The 26047-nt window shown below is 47.8% G+C and overlaps 1 protein-coding gene across 5 annotated transcripts in view; it reads left to right on the forward strand.

Annotated features, from left to right (window-relative positions):
* The window catches only part of FRMD4B (FERM domain containing 4B), a 131320-nt gene that overhangs the window by 18499 nt on the left and 86774 nt on the right, over positions 1 to 26047 (forward strand). For 2 of the 5 annotated variants that reach the window (XM_030228037.2, XM_050979271.1), the window contains exon 1: positions 3622 to 3660. The exons of 2 other annotated variants lie outside the window; for them this stretch is intronic. In XM_030228037.2, coding sequence (XP_030083897.1) covers positions 3637 to 3660 — 24 coding nt within the window. In that variant the 5' untranslated portion in view covers positions 3622 to 3636. Of the gene's footprint in view, positions 1 to 3621; positions 3661 to 21509; positions 21826 to 26047 lie in introns of those variants that run through there. One more of the 5 variants, XM_018915225.3, reaches the window with a different exon arrangement.

Below are 26047 nucleotides of genomic sequence, written 5' to 3' on the forward strand. Positions count from 1 at the left end.
GGAAGATTTGCTTTTGGGAGCCGTGCCCATCACCTCAGGCTGGAGAGACTTTTCATGTCCCTTTCAGTCTCTGACAGCACTGGCTCTTGGCAGGTTTTATCTGGGTTCTGGAGCTCTCAGGGTCAGTCCTGATGCTGGTTGTCATGTTGCTTTAGCATCATTTACTCTCCAGAAAAAGAAAGAAAGGCCTTTGGAATTAGCTCATCTTAATTCTGGAGTGGGTTTTTTTTTTTTTATCCTGAGAAATTCTGCAAGTTTGCAAGCCTTGCCTTTGATTGTGGAATGTGAGAGGTGGTCCCCAAGGCCCGTGACTTTAAATTCAGAGGTTAGTTCTGCTTGGAATATGAAATATATTTGTGCATAGGGAGCAAAATCATGGAAAGCTAAAAACAAAGCAAAATCTTTTTTAGGAGTTGAAAAGATCTGTTTGAAATGCTGCCTTGGTTTTGTGAGCAGGTTCTTGTAGCTTGTGCAGTAACTCAGAATAAGTGAGTTTAAGGGCTGCAGTTCTGAGTTGAGGGGCTCTTTACAGCACAGGCCAGGGGTGCAGATGAACATCAAAGAAAGGGGGGGTTTGCACAGGGCAGTGCAGAAAACCCATGACAAAAGTTGGATGGGGCAAAGCTGCAGGCAGGAGAGCTCCTTGGTCTGGGTGAGGAGGAGTGACAGCACAGGGAGCTGAGGAAGCAGGTCCAAGCTTTGGGGATGTTGTGCTGGAGAATTTTTAGATTTAAAAATCCTTGCCAGGCCCCAGGATGGCCTGAAAAAAGCATGGGTTTGGCTTGAAAAACCAGCAGGGTGTTCAGGGCAGGGCAGAGGCTTTGATGCAGATTAATCCTGGCCCAGCCATACTGACAGGATCCAAGGGTGAACCTTTTTTGTAGTTTTAATGCAATTCCTCAACATTAGCATCTCTGTCCTGATGACTGTCTTGGGCTGTAAGAAATACATTTGTATTTGTAACAGGGTCCACGTGGCACTGAGCTTCTGGGCTAAGGTGACTTTCTTTGCTTGGCACTGGTTTGTTTTTGTGCCTAAGCAGGATATTGGGTAAGGCATAGCACCTTATCCTGGTGGGAGGAAGGATTGCAAGGGATTTATTGATGGTGCTTTGTGCCCTTCTCAAGGACAAAAGGTTTTGAAAGTTTTGCATTTGCCTTTTCACTGGGCAATTATTTCAAGCCAGCAATTTCTCTGCATCTGTGACACCCATGTCCAAAGGGAGGATGGGGAAAGACAGGAAGAAAAATTTAATTAAATTCAAATTTACCACTGTCCAGTAAATTCTCAGGACTAATATGACACTAATACAACATTAGCAATGGCTTCATTACCACAAACCATTGCTGGTTTTCATGCAGGATACTTTTTTTACTTGCAAGAACCTTCTGGCATGGTTACAACTCCCCTTTTGTCTAAATAATACAGTTTAGAGCAACCATTTACTGGGATAAACGTGTTCACTGGGGGAGATTAATTATATTGATTAACAGCACAAAATCAGTTGTGTGTTTGGTTTTGGTGAAAACCAGCAGCAAGGCCATAGCTGTGGTTTCAGACATGAGAATCCAAACTGTTTGTGTGAGCTGGGCAGGAATGTGCTGGTATTTACCCCAATTTTGAAGAAGACACTTAGCAAAGGAATGTGCTCTGCATGCTCACCATTCCTCTAGGAAACTCTGCATTTAAAGGAAACCTCAAGCAAATATTTGGAAGTCCAGGAGGGCTTCAGAGGAACAGCACATCCTCCAGATTTTAGGGAGGGCAACTCATCCTCACACATTCAGTTGTGTCTTGCAAGCTCTGTCCCAACTAATGCTGCTACCTGGGTGGTTACAGTAATCCTTTTTATTTCATTTTAATGTCTGTGTGAGTACCTGACACTGGGAATGGGATTAGGAGAGGTGAATTGCTGCTGAAATTGGTAATAACAGAAAGCAAACCTGTCTGACAGCATCTGCCCTGTGATCTTCAGAGAGCAGGTAAAAGGATGCTTAATTACCTTTTTGCCAGGGTGGGGTAGTGTTTTTGAGAGGAATTCATTTGAGAAAGTTACAGCATGAATTGTTGTTGCCTGAGTTAGAACAGCCTAATGAATTGCCATTAATTAGCTCCAGCCTATAGGGAATGCTGTGTTTGAGGAAAAAAAGCTGTGAGGATTGCTCTAGGCTGAAGGGAGGGAGCTGACTCAGAGAAACTTGTTAAAGGTAAAACAAGAGTGTGGTGCTTCTCAACTGTTGTCAAAGCATTTCCAGTAGCTCTTTGCCCTGCTCCTGTTTGGCTTTTCTCCTCCTGTCTCCAGGAATCCCCTCCAAGCTGGTCAGAGGCTCTCGTGTAGGCAAGATGTGACTGTCATGGTTGGACAGGTCCCAGGCCAGTTAGTCCACAAATATTTCAAATTACTTGTCTCCTGGATTGCTGCACAACCCTTATTAACAATTGGCTGGATGATAGAAAATGGGAAGCTGTTATAAAGCAGTGGATAATTCCTTAGTTTGGGACTAAATTGACTTTCTTCCCAAGAAAAAGCCCTGACAGATGGTTCTGTTGGTGCTGGAGGAACCCAAATGGGGCTTTCCCTCAGTCAGGGCAGGGCTCTGCTTCAGGGGCTGCTCTCCTGTCCCTGCTCCAGGATTGTGATGGATGTGTCCCCTCAGCTGCTGCTCAGAGGGGTGAGCACACTGCCACCACGGGATTTATGGTCAATCTTAATGCACATAATCCAGCAGCTAGCTGGAACCACGAGTGGGGTGGCTGGAGGGCAAGTGGGGAAGAGCCAAGGTCCCTTGTTGAGAAGGATCTGGGTGGCTTTACCTGTGGGACAGAACCAGTCAGAGACACTCCTTCCCAAGAAATTGCTGTCCCACAGCAAGGTACTCCTCTTCCCAGACAATAAAACCACAGGGGTTGTTTGAATGAGAGTAACAAGCACCTTCAAGTGGCTGCAATTGCCTGGGAGGGTTAACAGGCTTGTGATGTTTGTGATTTAGTGCCCCTGTGCTGCTGTTCACTACCGTGAAATTCTTGTGTTAAATGCCCTTTCAGCTTTGCCACTGTGAAGGTGGTGAAAGCTTATACAAAATGCAAAGTCTCAAGTGAAGCCTGTAGAAATTATCTGAAAAAATTGGGTTGTTTAATACCCATCTCCTGGCAGCACCATCTCCTTCATGAGCTGATTTTCAAAAGTTCTGTGTGTTGGGATGGTTTTTCCCAAGAAGTTTTTTTCTCATCTTGGTTAGAAACTGGCTTGTGTCCAAAGTATCCAAGTGGCTTTGAGTCCTGGTAAAACTCCAATTTATTCAGACCTTGCTCTGGAAAAGGCCAGATATTGTCATGCCTTTATGCTTTGGAGGTGCAAGAATTTAATCATCTGTGTGTTTGCTGTTGGAGGAACAATCTGAATTGCTGAATTCAGGGAGGGGGGGAAAAATAGCTGTAACATAAACCAAACAGTATTTCTAAAGGCATAATGTCTTTACTGAATGGTTTTAATCAGCATAATTTGAATACTCTGTCATTGCTTAGCAAACAAAGCCCAAGTTGGCTCACAGAGCTATTGAATAACTGCAGCAGGCAATATCCCTGCCAGGGCATTCTTATCTTCCACTTTGATTCCTGTCTGTGCACACAAGGAGGATGAAATTGGTGCATGCACAGGAGGTAAGGGGAGCTCTTCTGCATGAGTAGGGGGCTGCTCATTTGAGATGCCTGCCCAGAAAGCAGCTGCCTGACTGTGGGAGGGTTTGAGGCTCCACTTCTGGAAAACAGCCTTGGGTACCTTCTCGTTTTGGCTGTGCAGGTTATTGGGGGTTTATGTTGTGAGCAGGGAGGGTCTGGTTTAAAACAACAGCTGGATCTTAAAGGTGCACGTAAAGAAGAAAACCTGCTGCCATCAGGCTGGCTGTGTGTGAGATGCCTGCAGAGCTCTGCAGTGCACACAGCTTCTGCCCCTCGTTCTGACAATTGTGTTCCTGGGTGAAAACCTGGTTCTGTGTCAGTCAGGGTGAAAGCCTGGGCTGCCCACATGGGCACTGCCAGGCAGTGCTGCCCCTGAGCTCCCTCCTTCTGCAGCTCTCCTGCTTGCCAAGAATGAGATGGGAGGTGGCAAATCCTGGAGGAGAGGTGTTGCCAGGAGCTTGGGCACATGGCCTCCTCCAGTGGCTCTGAGCTGGCAGGCAAGCCTTGGCTTGCTTCTCCTGGGGGATCCCAGCACTCCTGAGGTGCTGGCAGCTCTTACCTGGCCCTGGGGAGAAGGTGGCCATGGGATGGGTGCAGCTCCCAGCTCAGAGTGTGGTAAGGCAGGAGGTTGGGATGAATTGGTGCTGCATGAAATGAATGCAAATAGCAGAGGAGGAGATGCAGGAGGAATCCCCATGGCTGTGGGGAGCTGACAGGCAGATACTTGTCCTGTGCTGCTCTGTAGCTGCAGACCTACTGATCTCAGTTCTCTCCTTCCAAAAAGGGGTGTAAATGTAGGCCCTGAGCCAGGATTAAACCTGAACTTTCTAACAATATCTCTCACTGCCTCACTTTAAAAGCAATTTCTCTGACTAGGCAAAGACCTGCTGTTGGTGTGTCCCAGGTGAAGGTGCACAGCTCACATGGGTGTGCGGGAATAACTGCACAGCTGCTCTCCAGGAATTCCCACAAATCCAGGTGGTTGGGCTGGTGGCCCAGCCTTGTCTGCAGGGAGACTGTCATCCTCTGATGTCCCTGTATTTCTGAAAGGTGACCACTAAATTCCTGGTAGTGTTCAATGGGGTATTAATTCTCAAGGCTTTCCAGGCACATCAATGCTGTGTGCCAAGGTGCTCTCATTGAAGCTGTTACTGAAATCTGACACTTTTTGGAGCTATCTGGCTTTCAGGCTTGCTCTGAACCAATGAACCTGGGCTGCTATTTAAATAAAAAGGTTGCTTCAGGCAGAGAACTCTCTTAAAGGAAAAAAAAAAAATATTAAAAATCCAAACCAGCACCAAAATAAGCCCAGAACAAGTAATGCTGCTGCTTTGAGGGAGGAGAAATGTGACAGAGCAGTGTCTGTGCCTTTGCTAAATTATACAGGGAGCAGGGAAACTGCTGTTTGCTGATGCTTCTCTGAGTTAGAGCCACATTATCCTGGTGCTGCTGGGCATGGGGAGTGCAGCTCAGGGGATACAGATTCCTTAATGGCTCTGCTGCTCTGCAGTGATCCACTTTCTGGAAATCTTCCCATTTATATCTTTGCTCTCAAGCCAACTTTCCCTCCTTGTTTAAGGCTCTCTGTTTTGGAAACTGTCATAAGGTATTTTCAGATTATTCTTTCTCTCTTCTCCCCCCTGCAACCTCCTCATCCTCATCGTGATGTGGTCTCTGGCTCTCTTTATGGCTGTTTTGCTTCCTACATTACTGAGACAAAGGAAAACCCACCTTCTGTAGGCTGGCTTCAGGCCAAGCCTGCCTTATTTAAATTTAGTGTGGGCACTTGCCAGGAAGGAATCCCAAGTCAGTGTTTGAATTACCATGGTGCTGGCACTGGCTGTAAAGGGAGGAGTGAGAAGATACACGAAATGAGTTGATATTTTCATGTCTAGCTGTGTATTTGCAGGATGTGAAACTTTATAGCCATGCAGTGGGAACCAGCAGGGGTATGTAAGATATATTCTGCTGGCAGACAGGAGCAGCAAGCACTGGTTTTCCCAAAAGGGTTTTGTTTTATGAGGATGTTTGTGGCACGTGTTCTGCCCCTGTCAGTGGACTTGAAGAGCAGGTCAGCCCTCTGCTGACATCTCCTTGGCCCAGGAGCAGTGCCTGCATATTGCAGGACATGTCCAAAAAAGCATTTCATAGCCTTTTCCTTCATTTAGGATAGGGTAAGGAATAAAAGCAGCAGAGAAATGTTGCAGCTGGCTGTTCTGTTGAGTGGCTAGGTGTGCTTTTTGGGACAGAAAGCTCATTACTGCTGTGGTTTGGTGGTAGTGGGGGTCCTTTGCCTGTACAAGTAGGCAGGTCACTGTGGCAGGAAATGAGGAATATGATGGTGCTGCAGAAAATACACTTCTTGTTTTTATGGTGTCTTCTGGTGTCTGTGGTGCTCTGCCCTGGAGATTTAACATTTCAGGACAATCCCTTTTTCCTGGGGTGTGTCCCTGGCCCTGGTAGATGAGCAACTCGCCAGGCATCAGCTGTTGCCCATTTCTGCTCCCACAGGAGCTCCTGGGGACAACAGGACTCCCCCCTGCTTTGGACAGTTTGTGACATTCGCTTGCTGCTGCACTGCTCTCCAGCTCCTTGTGGCAGTTGTGCTTTCCTGCCCCTGATTTGCAAAGAGGTGGGTTTTTGTTTTCCCCTCCAGAGAGAACTCAGGAGGGCTGGTTTGCCTGGGCTGTCCCTTTAACATTTTGTTTTGGGTGTTGCACCCCCTGCCCAACAACAGCCCCACACTTTGCACCTCTAGTGAAAACTGTGGGGAACAAGTGCCACTGGAGTGACAGTGTGCCACCAAGGCCAGCAAGTTCCATTTCCTGCAGGATCCCTGCTCCTGGATCCCTGCAAGTGCCATTTCCTGCAGGATCCCTGCAAGTTCCATTTCCTGCAGGATCCCTGCAAGTTCCATTTCCTGCAGGATCCCTGCTCCTGATCCCTGCTCCCGGATCCCTGCTTGCATCGGCAGGAGCACGTGGAGCGAGCGCTGCCTCGCTCTTTGTTCCTGGGTTATTGGACCTGTCTGACAGCAGGGCTGGGATTTGCTCTACCAGGGTTTCTCTGTCTATTTAATAGGTGCTTGTGGGCATCTAATAACCAAGCCCAAAATGAAATGCATGAGAAGGTGAGGCTGGAAGCAGGAGATGCAGAGCTCTCAGCTGTGTCTGCAGGGGGTTCGTGTCCCTGGGGATGTGTGTTTGTGAGTGCTGGGCTTGTTGATGGCACAACAGAGATGTAATTACAGGTCTGTTCTCTGTCACAGCTGTGTTGTCCTCTTGTACAGACCAGGCATAAATTTGGGGTTCCCAAGGGAAAATCTGTCTAATTATGTGTGTGTGTATTTTAATGCTACCCACGTAAGCTAAAAGGAAGAATTTCCCACTTTGTCCTACCACGTGTCAAGTTTGTCTTTTTCCCCCTGCTCCTTTGCCAGTATATGTGGACTTTTAGTATTTTAATTTAAACTATTCTTTCATCTCTACAATTTGATGTTCTGTATTTCTCAGCTTTATGAGGCTGCCTTTTTCTGAGTCAAACCAGTAGGATTTATACTTTTTGCTCATTGCATCTGCATGTCTCAGAAGTCAGCAGTCATCTGATACCTTTTTTCCAAAAACCATATTTTTAAAAAAAGGTCATGTAACGAAATTTCCTGCAGTAGAGATGGTTTTAAATAGAAGCCCCACTTGGAGCTACTGAACCTCAAAGCATAATGCCACCAAAGACTGTAAAATAAGGAGGTGGGGTGGGGTGTAAATCTCCATGTTAAATCACATAAAGCCAGAGTCCCTTGAGTATCTCTAATGCTATGTGATGGATGAGAATTACCCAAAATAGACATTTGGATTTTATTTTCTTTTGAAAGGACTTTGTCTCACCATGCAATTGCTGACAGTGATGCATAAAAGCAATACAGGGAGCAAGCTCTTTCTCTTGGTTCTCTTCCTCTGGCAGAGGAATAGGATAAACACTGTGTTGAATTCATGTGCCATATTTCTCGCTGGGGCAAACATTTAAAACATTTGGGAGGAAGTGTTGGGCCTGACTGCAGTTATCTGGACAGAAAATGGAGATTGAGCTCAGAGCATCCCCTTCCCAAAGACTGCTCACAGGAGCATTGTACTGCAGTTCTATTTGTGTTACCCTCATTGTGGCATACAGTTAAAAACAAAAAAAATTAAAGCTACATTTCAATTTCTTTCATGTTATCTCTTTTTCCTGTGCCTTTACTTTACAAGCTTTGCAAAACCTTTGAGCTGTGATGTTGGAAGTCCAGCAACATCAGGTCAGGCATCCCTGGGGAATAGGGAATTGCTTTTGGTCACCTAGCAAAGAAAGTGTTAAAAATAGCAGAACAGGCAGTGCAGCAGCCAAGGCAAAGCACCATGGCTTGGTGCCTGCTAATGGCAAATAAACAGCTTGAACTCTCATGTAAGTCCTAGAGAGGTTAAAGTGCCCAGTTTTCTAAACTATTCAACAAAGCCCTACTTCAGACAGCCCCTTGTCACAGTGTGTGCCCTGGATTCGTGTCCCTTGACTGTAAATGGTGTGGGAGTGCAAATCTGAGGATGTTGGCCACCCAGTGTGAAAAATCAGAGTCATGGTCACTGACAGGAAAGTGGCCAGACAGGGGAGTGTGGGCCACAGAGCTTGGAGAACTTCAGATGGAGAGAGCCAAAGTTGGCTGTCACCCATCAGAATCAGTTCAGAATCCAGACCCTGATTCCATTGAAATTAAAAGGGAGAAGCTTTTGTTCCTTACAAAAAACAGGGAAAACTTTTTCCTGTGGGGAGAGGGGGCTCGTGTGTGTAGGTGTTGTTTACATAATGCACCATATCAGGATATCTGCTAAATCCAAAGTGGCATCCTCAGCTGCAGCCAGCCACCTTCTTCTCTGCTATAAATAATGGATCTATTTTTTGCTGCACAAGTAGTCCCATTGGGGAAAACTGATCAAGGCCATTTGCAGGGTTTTGGAGCTTTTAGTGTGTTTTCCAGCTGGGATGCTTTGTCTTGCTGTGCTGGTCCTGAAGCTGAGCTGCTCTCAGTTGGTGTGACACAGGTTCAGTGCAGTGTGGTCACCCTGTAAAGTTTGTGAGGGGCTTGGTTTGTGTCACATCTTGGGCTAAGGACTGGAGAAATCCGTGAACAAGTTCCCACCCATTGCTTCCAGTGGGGCAGCAGTAATCTGAAACAGCCTCCCTTGGCCTGTGTCAGGTGTGTTTTACTCTTTTAGATTTGAATGGATCATTATCTTGTTCTAGTTTGATCTGTGAGGATTCACTGATTGTTTGTAAAGCAGTCTGTGATCTGTTACTGAGATGAAATCATGTTGTCTTTTAGCTGTGAAAATGCAACTGGTGTTGAGTTTAAATGCAATAAGGCTTCTGTCAGGCAAGCTTTTCCTCACTCTGTTGTGAGGATAAATTACTTTTTAGGAGCATTCTGTTACACGGGGTCGTGTGGGTGGGAACACTCTCAACTGAGAAATGAGAGGTGCAGCAATTTTAAACAGTTCTTGCAGGGAAGGAGTGGTGTTGGTAGCTCTTGCTGAAGGGCAGTTTGAGACCCTTTAGATGTCACTTCAGTGTCAGGTTTCATGTGAAAGGGTAGCAGGGGAGTGGAGGAGGTTGGGGCTGGGTGAGAGGTGCTTCAACCTGCAGTAGCTAAAGGCTGCTCTCAGACTTGGAGCATGGAGACAGCAAAGCATGGCTTGAATGATCAGAAGCTCAGTTGGCAAATTCAAATGAAAGGGAACTGTCTCTGTTGTGTGTTGTGAACAACCTCAGCCAACAGATAGTGGGTTTGTGGTTATGGAATAGTTTGGGTTGGAAGGGGCATTAAGGATCATCTGGTTCCAAGGGCAGGGACACCTTCCACTGTCCCAGGCTGCTCCAAGCCTGATCCATCCTGGCCTTGGGCACTGCCAGGGATCCAGGGACAGCCACAGCTTCTCTGGACAGCCTGTGCCAGGGCCTGCCCAGCCTCACAGGGAAGGATTTTTTCTCAGTATGCCTCAGATTTTTTCTCAGCCCTGCCCTAACTCAGAAGTCATTCCCTGAGCAGTGCCATGGGCTGTGCTTGCTCCTGTTGGTGGCTGCCATCACTTCTACTGCTTTTCTGACTTTAATTTGCTCCTCTCTCCAGCTCAGGGCTTTAAAGACTTGCAGCTGGAATGGGATGGGTTCTGATTAAAATAAACATGATACAGCAGTTAAGCATTTGGTTATAGAATCTGTGCTCCCACCATTGTGGGTGGGTTTAAACAAAAATGAGGGTGGGTAAAAGAGGAACCAATTTGTATTTTAAAACAAATGTTCTCTTCAGAACAGTAAATCAGTTTGTCAGATTTCTAAGTGCTTTGATTCAAGCAAAGGTTTCCTTTAGGTGCCCTAAAATCAAAATGAAGCCAAAAATCACAAAACTGAATTAATTATCTTTGAGTTAAATCTTGCAAGTAATACTGTATAAACACTTGAGATCCAAAGGGGATTACAGGCAAATACTGAGCTGATGGAACAGTTTAGGGATGTTCTGAATTGCAAACCAGGCATTTAGAAAGCATTTCTGGAGCTGCCCCTCTGGGCTGGGAGAGCATGGAGGGCAGGATGAGGCAGCTTAGGGCAAACAGCTGAGAAGAAATTGGACTTGGCTGAGCCTGGAGAGACTGAATGAGAGGAGAGAGAATGGCTGAATGTCTCTGCCAGTCAGGCTTTACCCCTGCTCCATCCCATCCATTCTCAGGTGCTGCCACGGATGTTTGCAGTGCTCCCCTTGCTGAGGGGGGTTTGGGGTGTTTCTCTGAGGAGCTGTGGCTCAGGAGGGTGGGTGGAAGCTCTGCCTGCTCCTGGCAGCAGTGATCTTGAGCAAACATCTTTGTATAGATCTGTTTGCTCATCTGGGCAATGAGCATCAGCCACAGCAGGGAACTCAGATCAACTTGGGGTGGAATTTTACTTTGGATCATTCCTGAAACAGAGTGGGGTGTGAGATTCTGTGTTACTGTGGTGTGGCACAAACCCCCTCACTGTGACAGCAGGGGAGAGGAAGAGAGAACTTAGGTGTTTTTTGTGATGAAGGAGAATAATTAGTGTATTGCATAGTTTTTAATGCTATATCAGGACAGGTATCAAGTGCCAGATTCTTTCCTGTTCAAGACAAATGAGTTCTTTATCCTCTCTCTGTCTGTAGTAAGACTACAAATGATTAAATAATGGCTTCATTTCCTAAAGAACAGCAGATGAATCTAGTCTCTATCCTCCCTGTACAGGCACCTACACAGATTTTATTTGTTATAGAAATAATCTGAAATGTTACTTTGTTTTCCTGGCATTTTGGAGTTTTTCCTCTGTTTGAAAGGCTTTTACTTCTCTGTTCTCATTTTTACCTGCTGTAACTAGTGGTGCAAGCTCCCTGCACATTTCATTTTCGTGGATGATTTATTTACCAGTGACACTGCAGAGCCCTTGACATAGTAATTGCAGTGATGTGATCATCCAAACATCAAAGGCAGGAGCCCCTGGTTTCCCATCTCCCTCATGCTGCTGCAGTCCTCCCACCTCTCTCTTTGTGCTCCCTCTTTGTTGCTTTAATCCTTTCGGAGAAGGAAAGAATTATGTCATAATTGGATAAGAACTGGGGAGTGCTGGAGTGGGTTTCTGTCCGTGCCTGCCTCCCTGGCTGGCTCTGCTCAGAGGTGCCAAAATGCTCTGCTCCACCACTTGGGCTTTGCTGTCCCCATGTCCCCTGCCTGAGCCAGCTTTAACTGGCTGTGTCCCAGCAAAGATGGGCTGTGCTCTGGGCAGAGAGCAGGGGTGGTGCCTGCTCTGCTCTCCCTGGAGAGGGAGTGGGGTGGGTGAGTGGGGAGAGCCCTGGTTTTCATCTTCCCCACCTGTTTCTGCATCTTCAGGGGTCAGACAAGTCTTGTGCAAGAGGGGAAGGTGCTCACCCCTGCATGGGGTGAGCAGGACCTGGCTGTGCTCCAGTGCTCCCTCTGCTCCCTCAGCCTGATCTCAGAATCACTGAGGCTGGCAAAGCCCTCTAGGACCATTGAGCCCCACCATTGTCCCAGCACTGCCAGCTCCACCCCTGAGCCACATCCCTAAGCACCACACCCACATCTTTTCTGAGCATTTCCAGGGATTAGGACTCCACCAGTTTCTTGCATTTTCTCTCTGCCTGCTGCCCACGAGCCCAGCCTGGGCTCAGCCTCTGCAGAAGGAAGACTTCTACAAATCCTGAGAGTGGTGCACAGCTCAGACCTCTCTGTCCTTGTCACCTCTGCTCTGTGGAGCCTGTCCCAGGCTGTCACTGACCCTGGTTGGGTCTTCAGAGCAGTCCCAGTCCACTCCAGTGTGTGCAGCAGGTGCTGGGTACAGTGATTGCTGCAGACCAGAGCCTGAGTGTGCTGTATAAACACAGCTCTGCAGCTCCTAGAAGTGTTTCCTCCTCTCTGTGCTCTCTTCTATCATAAAGAAAATACATCTTGTAAGAGAAGAAGCTGGCAGGATGGAGCAGGAACAGAATAGGTTTCATTCAGCAGGAAGGAATTTTAATTTTAACTTTGAGGCTCTTGGCTGGTCTGATTGGGGATGAGGAGCTCATCTCATGCCCACTCTCCTGCCAGTTGCTGTGGGGCTGGGCAGATGTTGCAGATGTTCATCCCTCTGCAATGCCAGTTCCCCCCCAGCTCTGCAGCCCCACTCCAGCTCCTGAGTTCAGTGGGAACCTGGGATGCTGCTGTCTGGAGAACAGGCTCCCCAGGAGCTGGGTTTTGGAAGAGGCCCCTCAGCAGGGAGCTAAATGTTAATGTGGGGGATTAAAGACTGCTTGGAAGGTGAAAGTCTGGCAGCCAGTGTTGAAGTGCTAAATCACTGCTCAAGGCATGCTGGTTTCACCAATTCAGGCTGAGACCATTAATTAACTTGTTCTGTGAGTGTGCACATCTCATTTAAGTAGCTTTCTATTATTTGGGAGGAGTACAGAAGGGGAGAAAGTACTAGGAAATATACTAATATTCATCTTTTAAAAAGCAGCTGGAAGCTCCAGTTCCTGCTGAGAGCAGAGTGGGGTGAATTCCCACTCCCAGGATGATGTACCCTGGGATTTGGGGGGACCAGCTGACCCAAGGCAATGCACTTAGCCCTTGGCACAAATTCTCTCTCTTCCCAGACAGCAGGAGCCAAGGCTGCTGCTGCTCCATTACATGCTAATAGTCTGAGAAATAAAATACAATTATTAGCTGAATTGTTAAATGGACCTAGAGCCTGAATCAGAAATTGCTTTCCAACAGCAACTGGAGCATACAGTAACAAAACAAAACCAAAACAAAAAGAGGCAAAAGAAGGATTCCTGCAGGGTTGGTGGTTTGGTTTTGTTTTGGTTTTTTGTATGCTTGAGGACAGTGCAGTGGACTGCTTGGTAGAGGGGATGGAGCTCTGAATGAGGCTGGGATGTAGCTGTGCTCCAAGCTCTGGAATTGGCTTTTTGTGTGCAGCCAGGTCTGTGCTTCACTTCCTTTTATAAAGGAGTGGGATCTGTGAGAAGATGGCAAAATCTATCAAGTTTAATGTGGTCTTCTGCATTGCAGCAGTGAATATCACTGTGTTCAGGCCAGTACATGTCAAGTCCAGCACTCCAGCACTGCCATCCTGGAGCAGAATGGATTCTGTTCTTCTGAATCTGACTGTTGAGTGCTTCAAAACACACAGCAAGTCCTGGGGGGTGCATTGGGAGGTGTTGTGGGCAAAGCTCCCCTCTCCCAGAGGATCACAGGAAGATGGGATGGAAAGGAAGCAGGTCCAGCATGGAAAAAGCCTGGGATTTGCTAGGTGCTGGTAGCTTTGCTATAAATTTTGCTGTGGGTCCTTTTGTCTCTGAAGGAAGGTGGTAGGACACAGGGAGCAGCCAGCCTTTACTTGTTCCCCTGAAACAAGAAAGATTCTCTTGGGAGACACCTGCCCCCAGTCTCTTCCAAAAGAAGTCAGGCCAGGAGTGTTGAAGCTTGTCTGCAGAGCTGCAGGTCAGCATGGAATCTGCTCTTCCCGGAATGGAATGCACAGTGGGGTGTGGAGGGGGAGCATGTTTGGTTGTGAGGGTTTTGTTTATGCCAGAAGCTTGGCTGGGTGAAGGCAGATGGAAGTAATTTCAAGGGACAGGAGCCAGCTGACAGTTGCATCTTGATTCAGAACTATGGGTGAGCCAGTCCTTGGAGGAAGCTTTTACCCTAACCCCTGTCATTTAGTGGTTGTTCTGTGCCCTAAGAATGAGGTTTTCTGCTCCCTTACTGTCTGCCCATGGTGTTTTTAGATGCTGCTGCAACTCCAGCCCTTCCTGGTAATCACAGAATGAGGGATCACAGATGATGGGGAATGATGATTTCCATGATTTTGCAGCTCTTAAAGGGTTGTGGCCCTTTTCTTGAGATTTCTTTTCTTAAATCCTGAAGTCCAGACTTCTGGAGTGTTGTTATTGCAGTAGCTGGTCTCCCTTTGGTTGGTTTGTGAATCTCAGGGCAGCTGAGGAGAGCCTGGAAAGAGGAAGCTCAGAAGGCAGATGGAAAGAAGCCCAGATGATGATAACTGTATAATGCATTTCTCACTGCTTTATGCTGTCTTATCCCAGACAAAGCTTTATCTTTCATCCCATAATTATGTGATTCCCTGTAGGCAGCTTAAAGTGAGCTTTCCAAAGGTCGATAATTTTATCTATTAGATGCCTCCTATGATCTCTAAGTGCAGACATGGGTACTTGAAGGAAGGTTTCCAGGGCAAATTCCTGTAGTTTGAGTGAACTTCACTACCAGACTCAATAGCTTTGAGCCTGTTTAGCAGGATTGTCCACATTTGCATTTGTGATATGGTTGAGTAATTCACTGCTGGAGGGGCTTGCTGCCCCTGACACCTTCCCTTTCAGTTTAAGCTTTGAATGCATTCCTCCAAGATCCTTTTCTTTTACCATACCTGTCCCAGAAAATGAGCAGAACCAACAGCTGGTATTTTTTTGATATTTTGGACTTTAATTAAACACGTCTAATTTTTTTTTTTTGCTTGTCATTTTCTAGGTTGTATTACATGTAATGGTTCATACTAAAGGGAAATAAGCTTTCTTAGGTGGTTAAAGGAATAGATGTTTTTCCAGGCTGGATTCAGCTGCAGCTGTGTAGGACAACACTTGCAAAGAGTGGCTCAGCAGTTTGATTCAGGGTGCAGGGATCACTCAGACCAGTGATTACAGAAGCCACATCCATTCATTCCTCAGGCTGCCTGAACCCACTGCCCACGCTGGTACGTGGCCTTTCCCCAAGGAAGGGGAAAAAGAGCAAACTTGCAAGCTGCAGGCTAAAGCAAACAGATAAGAAGCTTTGGAAACAGATGGGGCTGTTTTGAATCAAATCCTGGAAGGAGGAGTAGAAGGCATTGGGGGACTGATATCAAGGGGGATGACTCACTGCTGCTGTCATGGAGGGCTCCTCTTGCAGAATTAGTGATTATTGCCTGAGAACATCATTGATCAGAACCCAAACTGGAGACAGAAGTCTCTAAGCTGAGACCCCTCAGCACAGGGCCATTTCTCCAGCAAGGTCCCCCTGACTCTTGCTCCAGGGCTCTGGCAGGGGGGACCCTCAGTGCTGCAAAGGGTCCTGCAGGCTCTCAGGGCTGGAGACTCGCCAGCCCTGCTCCTTGGAAAATCACAAGGAGCCCGGTGGGATTGCATCAGGGATTCATTGGCTGGTGCAGGGATGAAGTGAAATTGTTGGATTTGTGTTTGGAGGGGAAAGTGCCTCTAAGGCTGAAGTGCCTGATGCTGTGGGAGCCTGGGTGTGGAGCCTGCTGCCAGCTGAACCTCTGCACTCCTCTCTAAATGTTTTCCTTCCTTTTGCCCCAGTAACTGTGAGTTTGGGTGTGGTACTCTGCAGACTGGCCCATCATAGGGTATATATGGATGTGTGCTGGACAGGGACCCTACTGCCATCTTCTCACAATCCCTGGTCCTGGCTTTGGCTGATGGGCCTTCAGGAACAGCTTCTCTTGCTGAGTCTTTGCTAGATCTAATCTTGAGCATAGCCTGAGCTTTTATTCAGCTACAGCAGATGCTAACCAATGCTTTGGTTGGAGTGCTTCTGGATAGAAAAATTAAAAAAAAAATTCTTTAAAAAACACCCCTGCCAAAACCCCAAAAGAAATTACCCAACCCCTACCTCTGGAGGTGCCACAGACCAGAGAAGAGCTGTCAAGGTCCCCGTTGCTGCACAGGTGCCTGGTCAGGAGGCACCACCTGGAGAATGTAACACCCCCTGGCACACAGAGCAGAGTCACAGGGATCTCTGCAGGGACAGGGATTCTTCCTTTCCTGGGTGATATGGCCCAGGCTCCCAGCTGAGAGTGAAAACAGCCTCTTGAGAAATGTGCTCAGCAGCTTCAGCCAAACCCCTCCATGCCTTGTGGGGCACTGCAGATTAGTGCTGCTGCAAGACTGGGCTCTTACCACAATCTCAGCTCTTTAATTAAAGAAACATGGAACAAAACAGGGAGAATTAGTTAAAAATAACAACTCTCAGAAGTACAGCTTGTCTTTTTATTAGGCTTGTCCTCACTTTCTCTGCTGCACTGATAAGAAGGATGTTCTCCCTCTGGGGTGGAGGGAATAAACTGGGATGGAATTCATTTGTTGGGGCATTATCTGTTAATTAATTTTGAACACTAATCCTGGTCCCCATACACTGTTTCTCCTGGTTTTAGTTCTGCTCAAGGAGAGGAGGGACAGCTTGTGCTGTGTAACAGGAGGGGGGAGCTTGTGTTGTCCCCTTGTCCCCAGGGCTGGGGAGGTTTTCCCTAGCCCTGTGCTCCAGCTCACTTTTGGGAAGGTGGGAGCTTTCCCAGGAGCCCACCCAGAACGTGGAGAACTTTAAATTCACCTTAAAGGATGCCCTGAGCCTGAGCTGCAGCCTCTCCTGGTGTGAAGGGCAGGGTGAAGGGGCTGATCCTGTGGATCCCAGTGTGGCTGGCACTGCTGGGAGGGAATTTCCCTCCACAGTGGGTCAAGAGCCCCCTGTCAGTCCCAGCAGTGCCTGTGCTCCTGCACTGGGCAGGAAGGCTCTGCCAGAAAATTGTTTTAGTTGAGGAAAAAGAAAAAGAAAATATATATATATAGTCTTTTTTTTTATACATTTCTCTTTTTAGAATAATCTGAAAAAACATTTGAGCCTCTGGACAAAATGAGCTGGTTTCCTTTTTGTACCCAGACTTCTGATGGAAGACAATCTGGTTTTAAGTGGTCTCTTTAATCTGATGGGAAGTTTGCCATTCAAACAGGGGGAAATGTGGACTCTCTTTAATCTTATTTGATTAAGTGATATTATTTTTCTTTCCTATTCTTTTTAGTCCTTTCTCTGGCTCAGCAGTTACTCCTGGCTGCCCCTGCATCCTGCTCATTTAGCTTTGCCTAGTCTTTCAAAATCAATATGTGCTGCTAAATTACTGGAGTTGGAGAATAAAATAAAAAAATAAATCCAATATGAGGTTTTGGCATGTAAGTATGGCTTATGAAGTCCTAGGATGGTCTTTAATACAAGCCATCTTGCTTTCTCATTTCTGGTGTATACATAAATGTCCATAAGTGAAAATCCCTGTTCAAGGAAAGGAGTAATAATATTCAGCAGTCCTGGAAAAGGGCTAATTCTTCATTCTGTCCAAGTTTCTAAGCTGCTGCAGGTGTCTCAGGCAGTGACTTCATGTGCTGCCCTGCAGATCCTTTCCCACAGTGGCTCACTTTCTAGGAACAGAGTGAAGGGTGACCTCTGTGCTGTCATCTTGCTAGGAGCTCAGGTGGAAAAAATGTGTATGAAACAAATTCCAGCTTGACAGTGTTCTCCTAGAATACAGAGAGCAGGAAAACATTAATTACATGGTGGCTATGGGTAAGACTGATTGCTCACAGGGGAATTCTTGGATATGTAAAGCAAGGAGACATTTGGGGTCTGGGTGTGGAATTGGGACCATGACGGCCTTGAAGAGCTGAGAGCAACTTACAAGGAGGAAAGTTGTCCTTTTCTTAAAAAACGATTTTCTTTTTGGCAGTATGTCTTAAATTATGTTCCTTTCTAGTCCGAAACCAATTTTCTTCTAAGAGAGATCAATTTGTGAAGACTTTTATCTGTAATAAAACTGAATTTGGTTGGTTAAAACGTGGAGCAGAACTGACTGAAGGGCAGTCTCTGCTGACACGGGGTCATCCACAGGGCTGGGCTGGGTTCTGGCCCCTCCAGAACCATCTGTTGGCACTGGAGGGGCTGACCCAGCCTGGAAAGGCTCCAGGAAGTTTTGGATCAGATTGCTGGTCCCTCACAGAAATAACACACCATCAGAAAAGGCTCCCCTGGGAATATTTGATCTGTTTTGCTATTGTTCTAAGCAAATCAGTCCCAGTGGAGGTTTTAAAATCCTGGTGAGAATTTACACTAGCTGCCTTAAATCCCTGTTCCCAGGATATTTCCTAATAGGACAAGGTATTGTTGCCATACAAAGGCAGTAACACCATGGTGAGCATTTACTGTAAATACCTAAAATGCAGAGCAGGTCTCCCAGCACTGGGGTTTGATCTCCCTGTTTCTGGCATGAAGGAATTCAGCTGGTGAGGTCCTGGGTATTCCCATGGGAAAGGGGAACTTTTCTGTGCTGCTGTTGGTTCATTGATTTATATTTGTCTGATATATAAAACAAAATTAGGGCCTGGATTATTTTTAATGTTTGTTTGTTTATTTGGGGATTTTTTTTGTTTTGTTTGTTGGGTTTTTTATGTGTTTGTTTGGTTTGGTTTTTTGTGGGTTTTTTTTGTTTTGTTTGTTTTTGTTGGGTTTTTTTTGGGGGGGGTTGTTGTTTTGTTGTTGCTGTTGTTTTTGGTGTGGGTGTGAATTGCTGTGTGAATTGTATGTGAATTTCTTTATGAATTGCTGTGTTTCCCCTCTGTAGGTAGCCAAATAACTCTCTGCCTCTTTGTCCTGGCATTGTGGAGACAAATTTAGAGGTTTTGCTGAAAAACCTGCATTGTTCAGTAAATATTAGCATTTTCATGGGGAAAACCATCAAGAGCTGGGTTTAATCTTGGAGCTGGTGAGGGGATTTGAGCAGTCAGGGCGCTGGGAGCAAGCGATGTACCTGTGAGAGTCCCTGTCAGAGCCACACCACAGGCACAGAACAGGTTAATAAAGTGTTTTATTCCTCCCTCATCCCACTGTCCCTCCTGAAATCGCTCGGTGCCGTTTGTGCTGAGCTCTCTGAGCTGCGGAGCTTTGGTGCTGGCTGCCCTCTAGTGAGGCACTGCCCGGCAGGAATAAATAAATGAATAAACGAATGAATAAATGAGTGAATGAATGCAGAGATCCCTGCCCGGCCATCGCCGCTCTCCATCCCCGAGTTTTTGATCCATCCCTGGAACCTCAGCCTGGTGCTGCTCAGCCTTCCCGGTGGGAATCTCCTCTCGGCCCATTAGTGGGTGTTAAAGGAGGGGGAAATTCGCCTTTCCTCGAGAGCATCACCGCAGCAGGATGCTCAAGAGCCGCCTGTGGTACCCGTATAATGAAATTTAATCAAGTTGTGGGGAGGCTTTGGACAGCTGGGGCAGTGTGTGCCCTGTGCTGGGAGCCCCCTGTTCCTCTTGGTGTGCTGGCATCTCTCTATGCTAGCCCTGGGAAAGGTTTTGTTTCGTGTCCATAGAGCTGAAATACTTTTGGATGGGTTTTTTTTTAATCCTGTATTTCCCTGGCTGTTTGTACATTGCAGTAATTGTGGTGTGGGGAGGGTGCAAGTCCTGCCACCATGATCATTGTGATCCTTGGGATTAAAAATGTAGTTTTTGAGATGAGCTTGGCAACCCTGGAGTCCCTGGGGACTGGGACTCCCCAAGAAGGGTGAGCAGCTCCCCTAGGCTTGAGTTTCATTTGTGAGGCCCCCAAAACTGGAATCCATGCATGCTGCAGCTGCTGAGAAGAGAAACCAGGGAGAGCAGGAGATTTTGGCAGTGCTGGATGTTTTTAGTGCTGGAGCTGCCCTGTCTAAGAGCAGGTGTGTGGATGCAAGAGGGGAGCCCAGCAGAATTCACCCAGGAGGGGAATTGGACAGATTCCTTGCATAAAGGCAGGCTTGAAACACTCACCAGTGCCCTGGGCCATGGAAAGACCGGTCCTGCTGCTGCTTTTGGGGGATACCCAAGGGCTGCAGGAGGGAGATTGGGTAAACAGGGTTAGAAGAGCTTAGTCAGGATGTGTTGGTTTAAAGGATCTGCTTCAGCCTGACTCTTGTAATTTGGTAACAACTGTGTTTCTGCTCCTTGGAAACATTTCATTCATTAGCCTAATGGAGGGGAGGATTATGCAGAGATGAACCTAAAAGATGCTAAGCAAGGAGGGGTTGGCATTGGACTGATCCAAGGCATGCAGCAGGAGTGGCTGCTGGGCTGAGGGACACAGGAATGTCACCATGGAGCTGCTGTGGTTCAGTCTGTGCCAGGGTCTTGGCTGTGTCCCTGGTGTTTTCTGTAATCCCTGTCTGCTCTGACAGGCTGGGACATGGAGGTTGGTCCTGTGTGACTGTGGGTAAAAATCTGGAAAAAAATGTTTCCATTTAGGATGCATGAGGTTTTTTGCAAGGTAAAATAGACATTCTGCCTTGTAGTGTCCCATAAAGATACTGCAAAAATAGTGGAATAATGAAAAGGATGAAATCCATACATGGTGTATAGAACTGAGGATGGAGAACTGTGAGGATAAATTGATTAGGTTTCTCTCAGCAGAGCAGTCCAACAGCAGGCCAGAAGTACACTCAGGCACACATGCTTTAGATCCTGAATGTCAGAATCTCCATGTGGAGCATTCTGGATGCTGTAGGCAGGGCAGTGTCTCCTTGGGGATGCTGATGTTACCCACGCCTCTGGGATGCACAGTGAAGCAGGTCAATCTCTGCCCACACAAGGGGCTGAAATGCAGCAAAGCACAGGCACTAACAGTGCTGCAGGGATGAAGGATGAGGTGCCCAATGCCTTCTCTCTTGGAAGTTATTTTTTTGGGAGAAATGAGAAAAAGCATCCCAAGACCTGGGCTCATTGTGGCTCTCTTGAAGAACTGAAGTGAGATTGTCTTGATGGCATCAAGGGGGAGTCCCACAGCCACAGGTGGGCCAGTGGCTCCTGTGCCAGGCTGGCTTGGCTTGGAACCAGCCTTTCCCTTGGCTCTGTGCTGGCTCAGAGCTGTTCTGGTGCATTTATGTGGTGCATCCCTTAGGCAACAAAGCAGCTGCTGAAACCTGCAACCATGGGAGCTGATATATTCAAGGTATAAGAAGAGTATAACAAACAGGTTGTACTTCCAGATCAGCTGGACCTTTTTGAAGCATTGATGGCTCCTCTCCATTCCTTCCATGGGAGATGAGGGCAGGTTGTTTGTAAAGTGATGCTAATGTCTTGATTTCTTACAGCCTGGGACATTGATGGGGCTGGAGGGAAGAGAAGTGGAAACAAGACTCCCCATTCCTGACTGAACAGTAAAATTAGGGCTGTAGAAGAGGAGGTGCTTATATGTAAAACAAAATCTGGGGGGAGGAAGGGTTTGTTTTGCTACAATTTTGGCATTGAAATTCTAGGTCTTTTTTTGGCCTTATTTCAGTCATCAGATAACCTCTTCGAAAGTAATTTAGGTGAAAGTCTTAAATCCTACGAAACCACTTGAGTTTTTGGGGTTGTTTTTTTTTTTCTTCCAAGCTGGGGCAGGAGAGACCACATGACTTCCACACCTCCCGTGCCGAGCTGGCCCTCAGCAGAGGCAGCAACAGGCTGAACCAGTTTGCTCATTGCTTTGTGTGCTGACAGGCGCTCTCTTGTCCCGGCTGCCCTGGGAGGTGCTTGGCCGCTCCTCCCGGTGCTGCAGGAATTCCCCTGCCTGCAGCCACCAGCTCGGGTGCCCTGGTGTGTGGCCAGCAGCCTTTGGCCAGCGACAGCCACCCGGGCAAGCTGTGCAGAAGAGCCAGGCCGAGGTGGGGCACGGAGAGGAGCATCAGGACCCGGATCCAGGGGAGTTTATGGCGTGTGGCAGAGGGTGAGGAGTGCAAGCAGCTTTCCCTTCCAGGAGGTGCCTGACTCCTGAGGCTCAGGTGAGAGCAACTTCTATGAGCTGATGTTGATTGAGCCTGTTGTTGAGGCTGTTACCACCCTAGGAGTTGGGGGGATGTGGTTGGTGGAGGTGCTTCTGGAGCTTGGGGCAGAAGGGACCAAGCATGAAGGGTATTCAGAGGGTTCTCCCAAGTCTATTTTGCATGGCTGTTGCTCATGGCAGACCTGCTCCTGGCGTGGTTCCTGATGCTGGGCTGGCTGCTGGGTCAGCTGGCCATGTGGACATGATGTGGACCATGGGTGTTGAGGGGATGGAGGCTCACAGCCCCAGAACACTTTCTGCTGCTGCTGCAGCTGCCGAGGGCTCTGCTCCCCTTGCTGAGCTCAGAGCCCCACCAGCTGCTCTGCAGGGAGAACAGCAGGGATTTGGGTCGAGTTGGAGTGTGGGCTCTGCTCTGCTGCCTGCCAGTCTGTCCAGCAGTGGCTCCAGGGAGCTGCAGATGGGGCAGCCCTGGGAGGGCTCTGTACCCCCAGCACTGGGGCTTGGCACCCCCTGAGCTCCCCCTGGGGACTGTCACCCTTGGGGTCTGCTCTGTGCTGAGCTCCCTGGTGCTTTGGTCGCTGCTGGAGATCTGAAACCATGGCATACAGGAGACTGGGAGCTGCCTGACTGACATCTGAGGCTTTCACCAGTACTTGTGTACAAGTCCCTTGAATTTCAATCTGAAGATGTGGAACTGCTGGCTGCTTTTCTTCTCCTTAATCGTAGTGGAAAATTTGCAGCAACCCCCGGAATATTTAGAAGAGAAACTGCTGATCTAAATGTGCTCTGGCACAAGGCACAAACAGCTGGAAAATGTGCCTTCCCCTGCAATATGTTAAGGATGTGTAGCATCATCAAGGGCTATTCACTGGAGCTGGCACTGTGAGCCTGTGCTGTGTGACAGAAAATAAATGTTCTGTCCCCACCTTTCAGTAGGTTGTGTCCCAAATGGGCAGTGGGCAGGTGACAGATCCCTTTCTCTTGTGACAGATGCTCTGCCTTGGGAGGGCTGTGGGAGTAAATCCCTGCAATGGAAGCTGGCAGCGAGCATATTGGGAAACAGATGGTGCTGTGCTACAATTTTACCTGCTGTAAGGCCAGTGCATCACTAGCAATACAGAAGCAGGAGTTGTAGTCCTGTGGCTGCTGTGTTCTGGCAGGAGGAGGAATTATTTGATTTAACATTCAGCAGTAGGGGAAGGGGGAAAGGATGTTCAATGTAATTCTTTCTATATTTTTTAAACTCCCTGAGTATTTGATAATGGAGCACCAGCTGGATTTGGTTTTGAACTCCAGAATTTATTTTCCTCTCCTGTGTGAATTCTAGCCATGAATTGTGTGTCTCTGCAGAAGTGACAGATATCCCCATGTCCCTGCCAAGGCCACTGAGTGCCTGGGGAGGGTGGGAAGGACAGGGCTGTGATGAGGGGACAGTCCCCTCTACCTGTGCCCCTAAGGAGCAATGTTACTGTCTCTGCAGGCAGCTTGTGGGACATTTCAGCTGTGCTTTACCTTCTAAAACCCCAGTCCTGGAGTTGTTCCCACCCAAAAGCTCCTACCTGCCTTGAGGAACAGGTATTTGGGGAGGAGGGGATGAAACTGGGTGCAGCAGGGTCCAGTCAGAAGCAGCTGGAAGTTCTCCTTCCTCCTGATGTCGAGCTGTAGGGAGGGAAGGACCAGGTGCTCTGGTTTCCTTGGGCTGGATGTCCCCTGTCCCTCTCCAGGCACCTGCACAGGATGGGAGTTGGGTGTCTGGGAGCATCCTCCAGGACCAGCTGGGCAGGACAGAGCGACCTGCTCAGACAGGCAGGCAAAGGGCCCTTTGTGCTACAGTTTTGCCCATTCATGTGAATGAAAACAGCAGACTTAAAAAAAAAGTCAGTTTGATCCTCTGACCTCCGAAAGGGCCCAATATAAGCACCCCAGCTCTACTTCCAAGCATCCTCTTCCTGCTCCAAATGGCTTCCTTTTTCCCTGGCTAAGGTCTCATGTCCTCTCCAAGGAGGAAGGGAGAAATGCATTATAATTCTGCAGTCTTGGCGAGTGAGGAATCACACCCATGAAAACAAACACCCGCTAATTAGGACCGTGAAAAGCTGATTGAATCACAGCTCTGATAATGGCAAGGGCAGTTTGCAAGTCGGCTTTACATCCCAATGGGGCAGGGAGAGGCAAGCAATGGGATTTCTTCTTTTAGGAAGCCATTTTAGCCCCTCTTATCCATTAATTTAAAAAATTTCTCTGCTAACAGGTACTACTCAGTCTGCATTGTTTCCATTGGAAATGAGGGGGAACTGAAATTATTGGCTGGGATAATTAACAAATGCAGAATTCTCATTTGTGCCCATTATAGCAGGAATAACTTTTAAAGTGTATGAATGGTCTCAGATTGACCCCCACTGGGGAGTTCATGCTGTTCCAGGATGGCCAGAAGAGAGATTGGGAAACTGGGGAGCCTGGCTGGGCTAAAGCCCCACTCTCAGCACTTCCCTTTTTGCCAAGGTGAGGAGGGAGAAGCTAAAAGCAGTTGAAAACACTGGATCCGAAGTATATTGAGTTTTAACAGCCTGTTGTATCAACAGTCCTTTGGCAAAATGGGAGAATGAGCTTTACCATTGCCTCTCCCCTTCTGTTCTCCACAATTAACTACAAAATGAGTGACTGAGCTGTGGGCTGAGGTGACACCCGTGCCTCTGCACCCTTTCCTCACCCTCCTCAAGTGCTGGGATAAGGGGTTGCACGGTTTTTCCTGTGGATCTGCCCATGGCCACCAGCTGTGGGCACAGATGTGCTGGCAAGGGGGGACTTGCTGTGCCCCCTGTGCCTGGTGGGGCTGTGAGAAGGGGCTGAGCTGTGGGTGAACCTCCCCTGGCAGGGACAGGGCTCCATGCCCAGCTCCTCACCCTGTTTCCTGCAGGGGTGAGGTCCTGCTGACCTCAACAGGCTGCCACAGCCCCCGTGGCCACCCCAGCTGTCCCCTCTGCCTTTCCCTCCCTCTTCCTCTCTCATTGTTTGTGTTTCTGACATTTCCCCACGTCACTGCTCCCACCCTGCAGCGTCTGATAGTGCCACTGGCGTCAGACTTTTCTCTTGGGGATTCCTTCATAAAATAAGGAGGGAAAATTGCATCAGGACTCGAGGTTTCAAAGGAGGCTTGCTCAGCTCGAACGCGCAAAATGTGTTGTCTAAACTTGACCTGTCTTGGTGAGAAGAACTTGGGATTTCTGTAGCACCAGGGCAGATTTCTTTTTGCTGCAAGCTCCTGGGCAAGCACAAGGGTGGCAGCTGGGGGAGGACTGAGCTGTGTGTGGGCTCCAGAAAGAACTTTGTGCCACAAGCAGAATTCAGGTTTTTGGTGCAGGTCCTGTGGGCCACAGCTACATCAGCAGTGGATTCACGACCTGTATGAGTTCCTGAGGCTGGGTAGAAAAAAAATTAAATTTTATAGAAGTATATTTAATATGCACTTGAAGTATATTTAATGTAAGGGTGGCTTGAATAGCTTGGGTGGTTTGAATAGCTAATGACTGCAGAATGCCTCCTGGGGCTGAGGAGAACAGAACAGCAGTGGCAGGAGGAGCTGCAGGAGGTGAAGGGTCCCCACTGGGGTCAGTGTGTTGTTGGTGGGGCAGCTCATGGGGCTCCCAAGGCATGCCCAGCCTCCCCGTGAGCCTATTGAGGGCAGCTGGAGGCTTTCCACTGCTCTCAATGGGCTTTGGATGGAGCCCATGGCATGCTGCTTGTTTGTTTTGGATGCCTTGTGAGGATGAAAACATCCTTTCAATGGCTGCTCTTTCTCCTTCTCCTTTGGATCAGCTGCTCCTTGCACCCCACAGCCACAGAGTGACCCCTCTTTGGGAAAATGCCATGAGCTGCTCAACTTGTTTCTTTCTCCACAGCCAAATTCAGCCACCCTGAAGCCAGGCTCACCTTCAAGAGATGCTTTACACCAGACCTCATCTAGTCTAACAACAAGACAGCCCAACCTGCCTCCTTTCAAATTTTAGATGGTTATTGCCCATCTATTTGTCCAGAGCTGGCAAATGAGCACTGTACAGGTACTTTGTTAATAAAATGAAGCACTAATTGTTGTAGCAACAGATGAGCCATTGTGAAATATTGTTTTTGTGTTTCCCAGCTCTGGAAGTGCAATTGCAGCAGACCTGTGCTCACAGAAAACATCAGTCCATAGCACCAGAAGTGCTGGCAATTTGTTATAT

This window comes from Serinus canaria, chromosome 12 (assembly GCF_022539315.1).
Source record: "Serinus canaria isolate serCan28SL12 chromosome 12, serCan2020, whole genome shotgun sequence".
Taxonomy (NCBI): Eukaryota; Metazoa; Chordata; class Aves; order Passeriformes; family Fringillidae; genus Serinus; species Serinus canaria.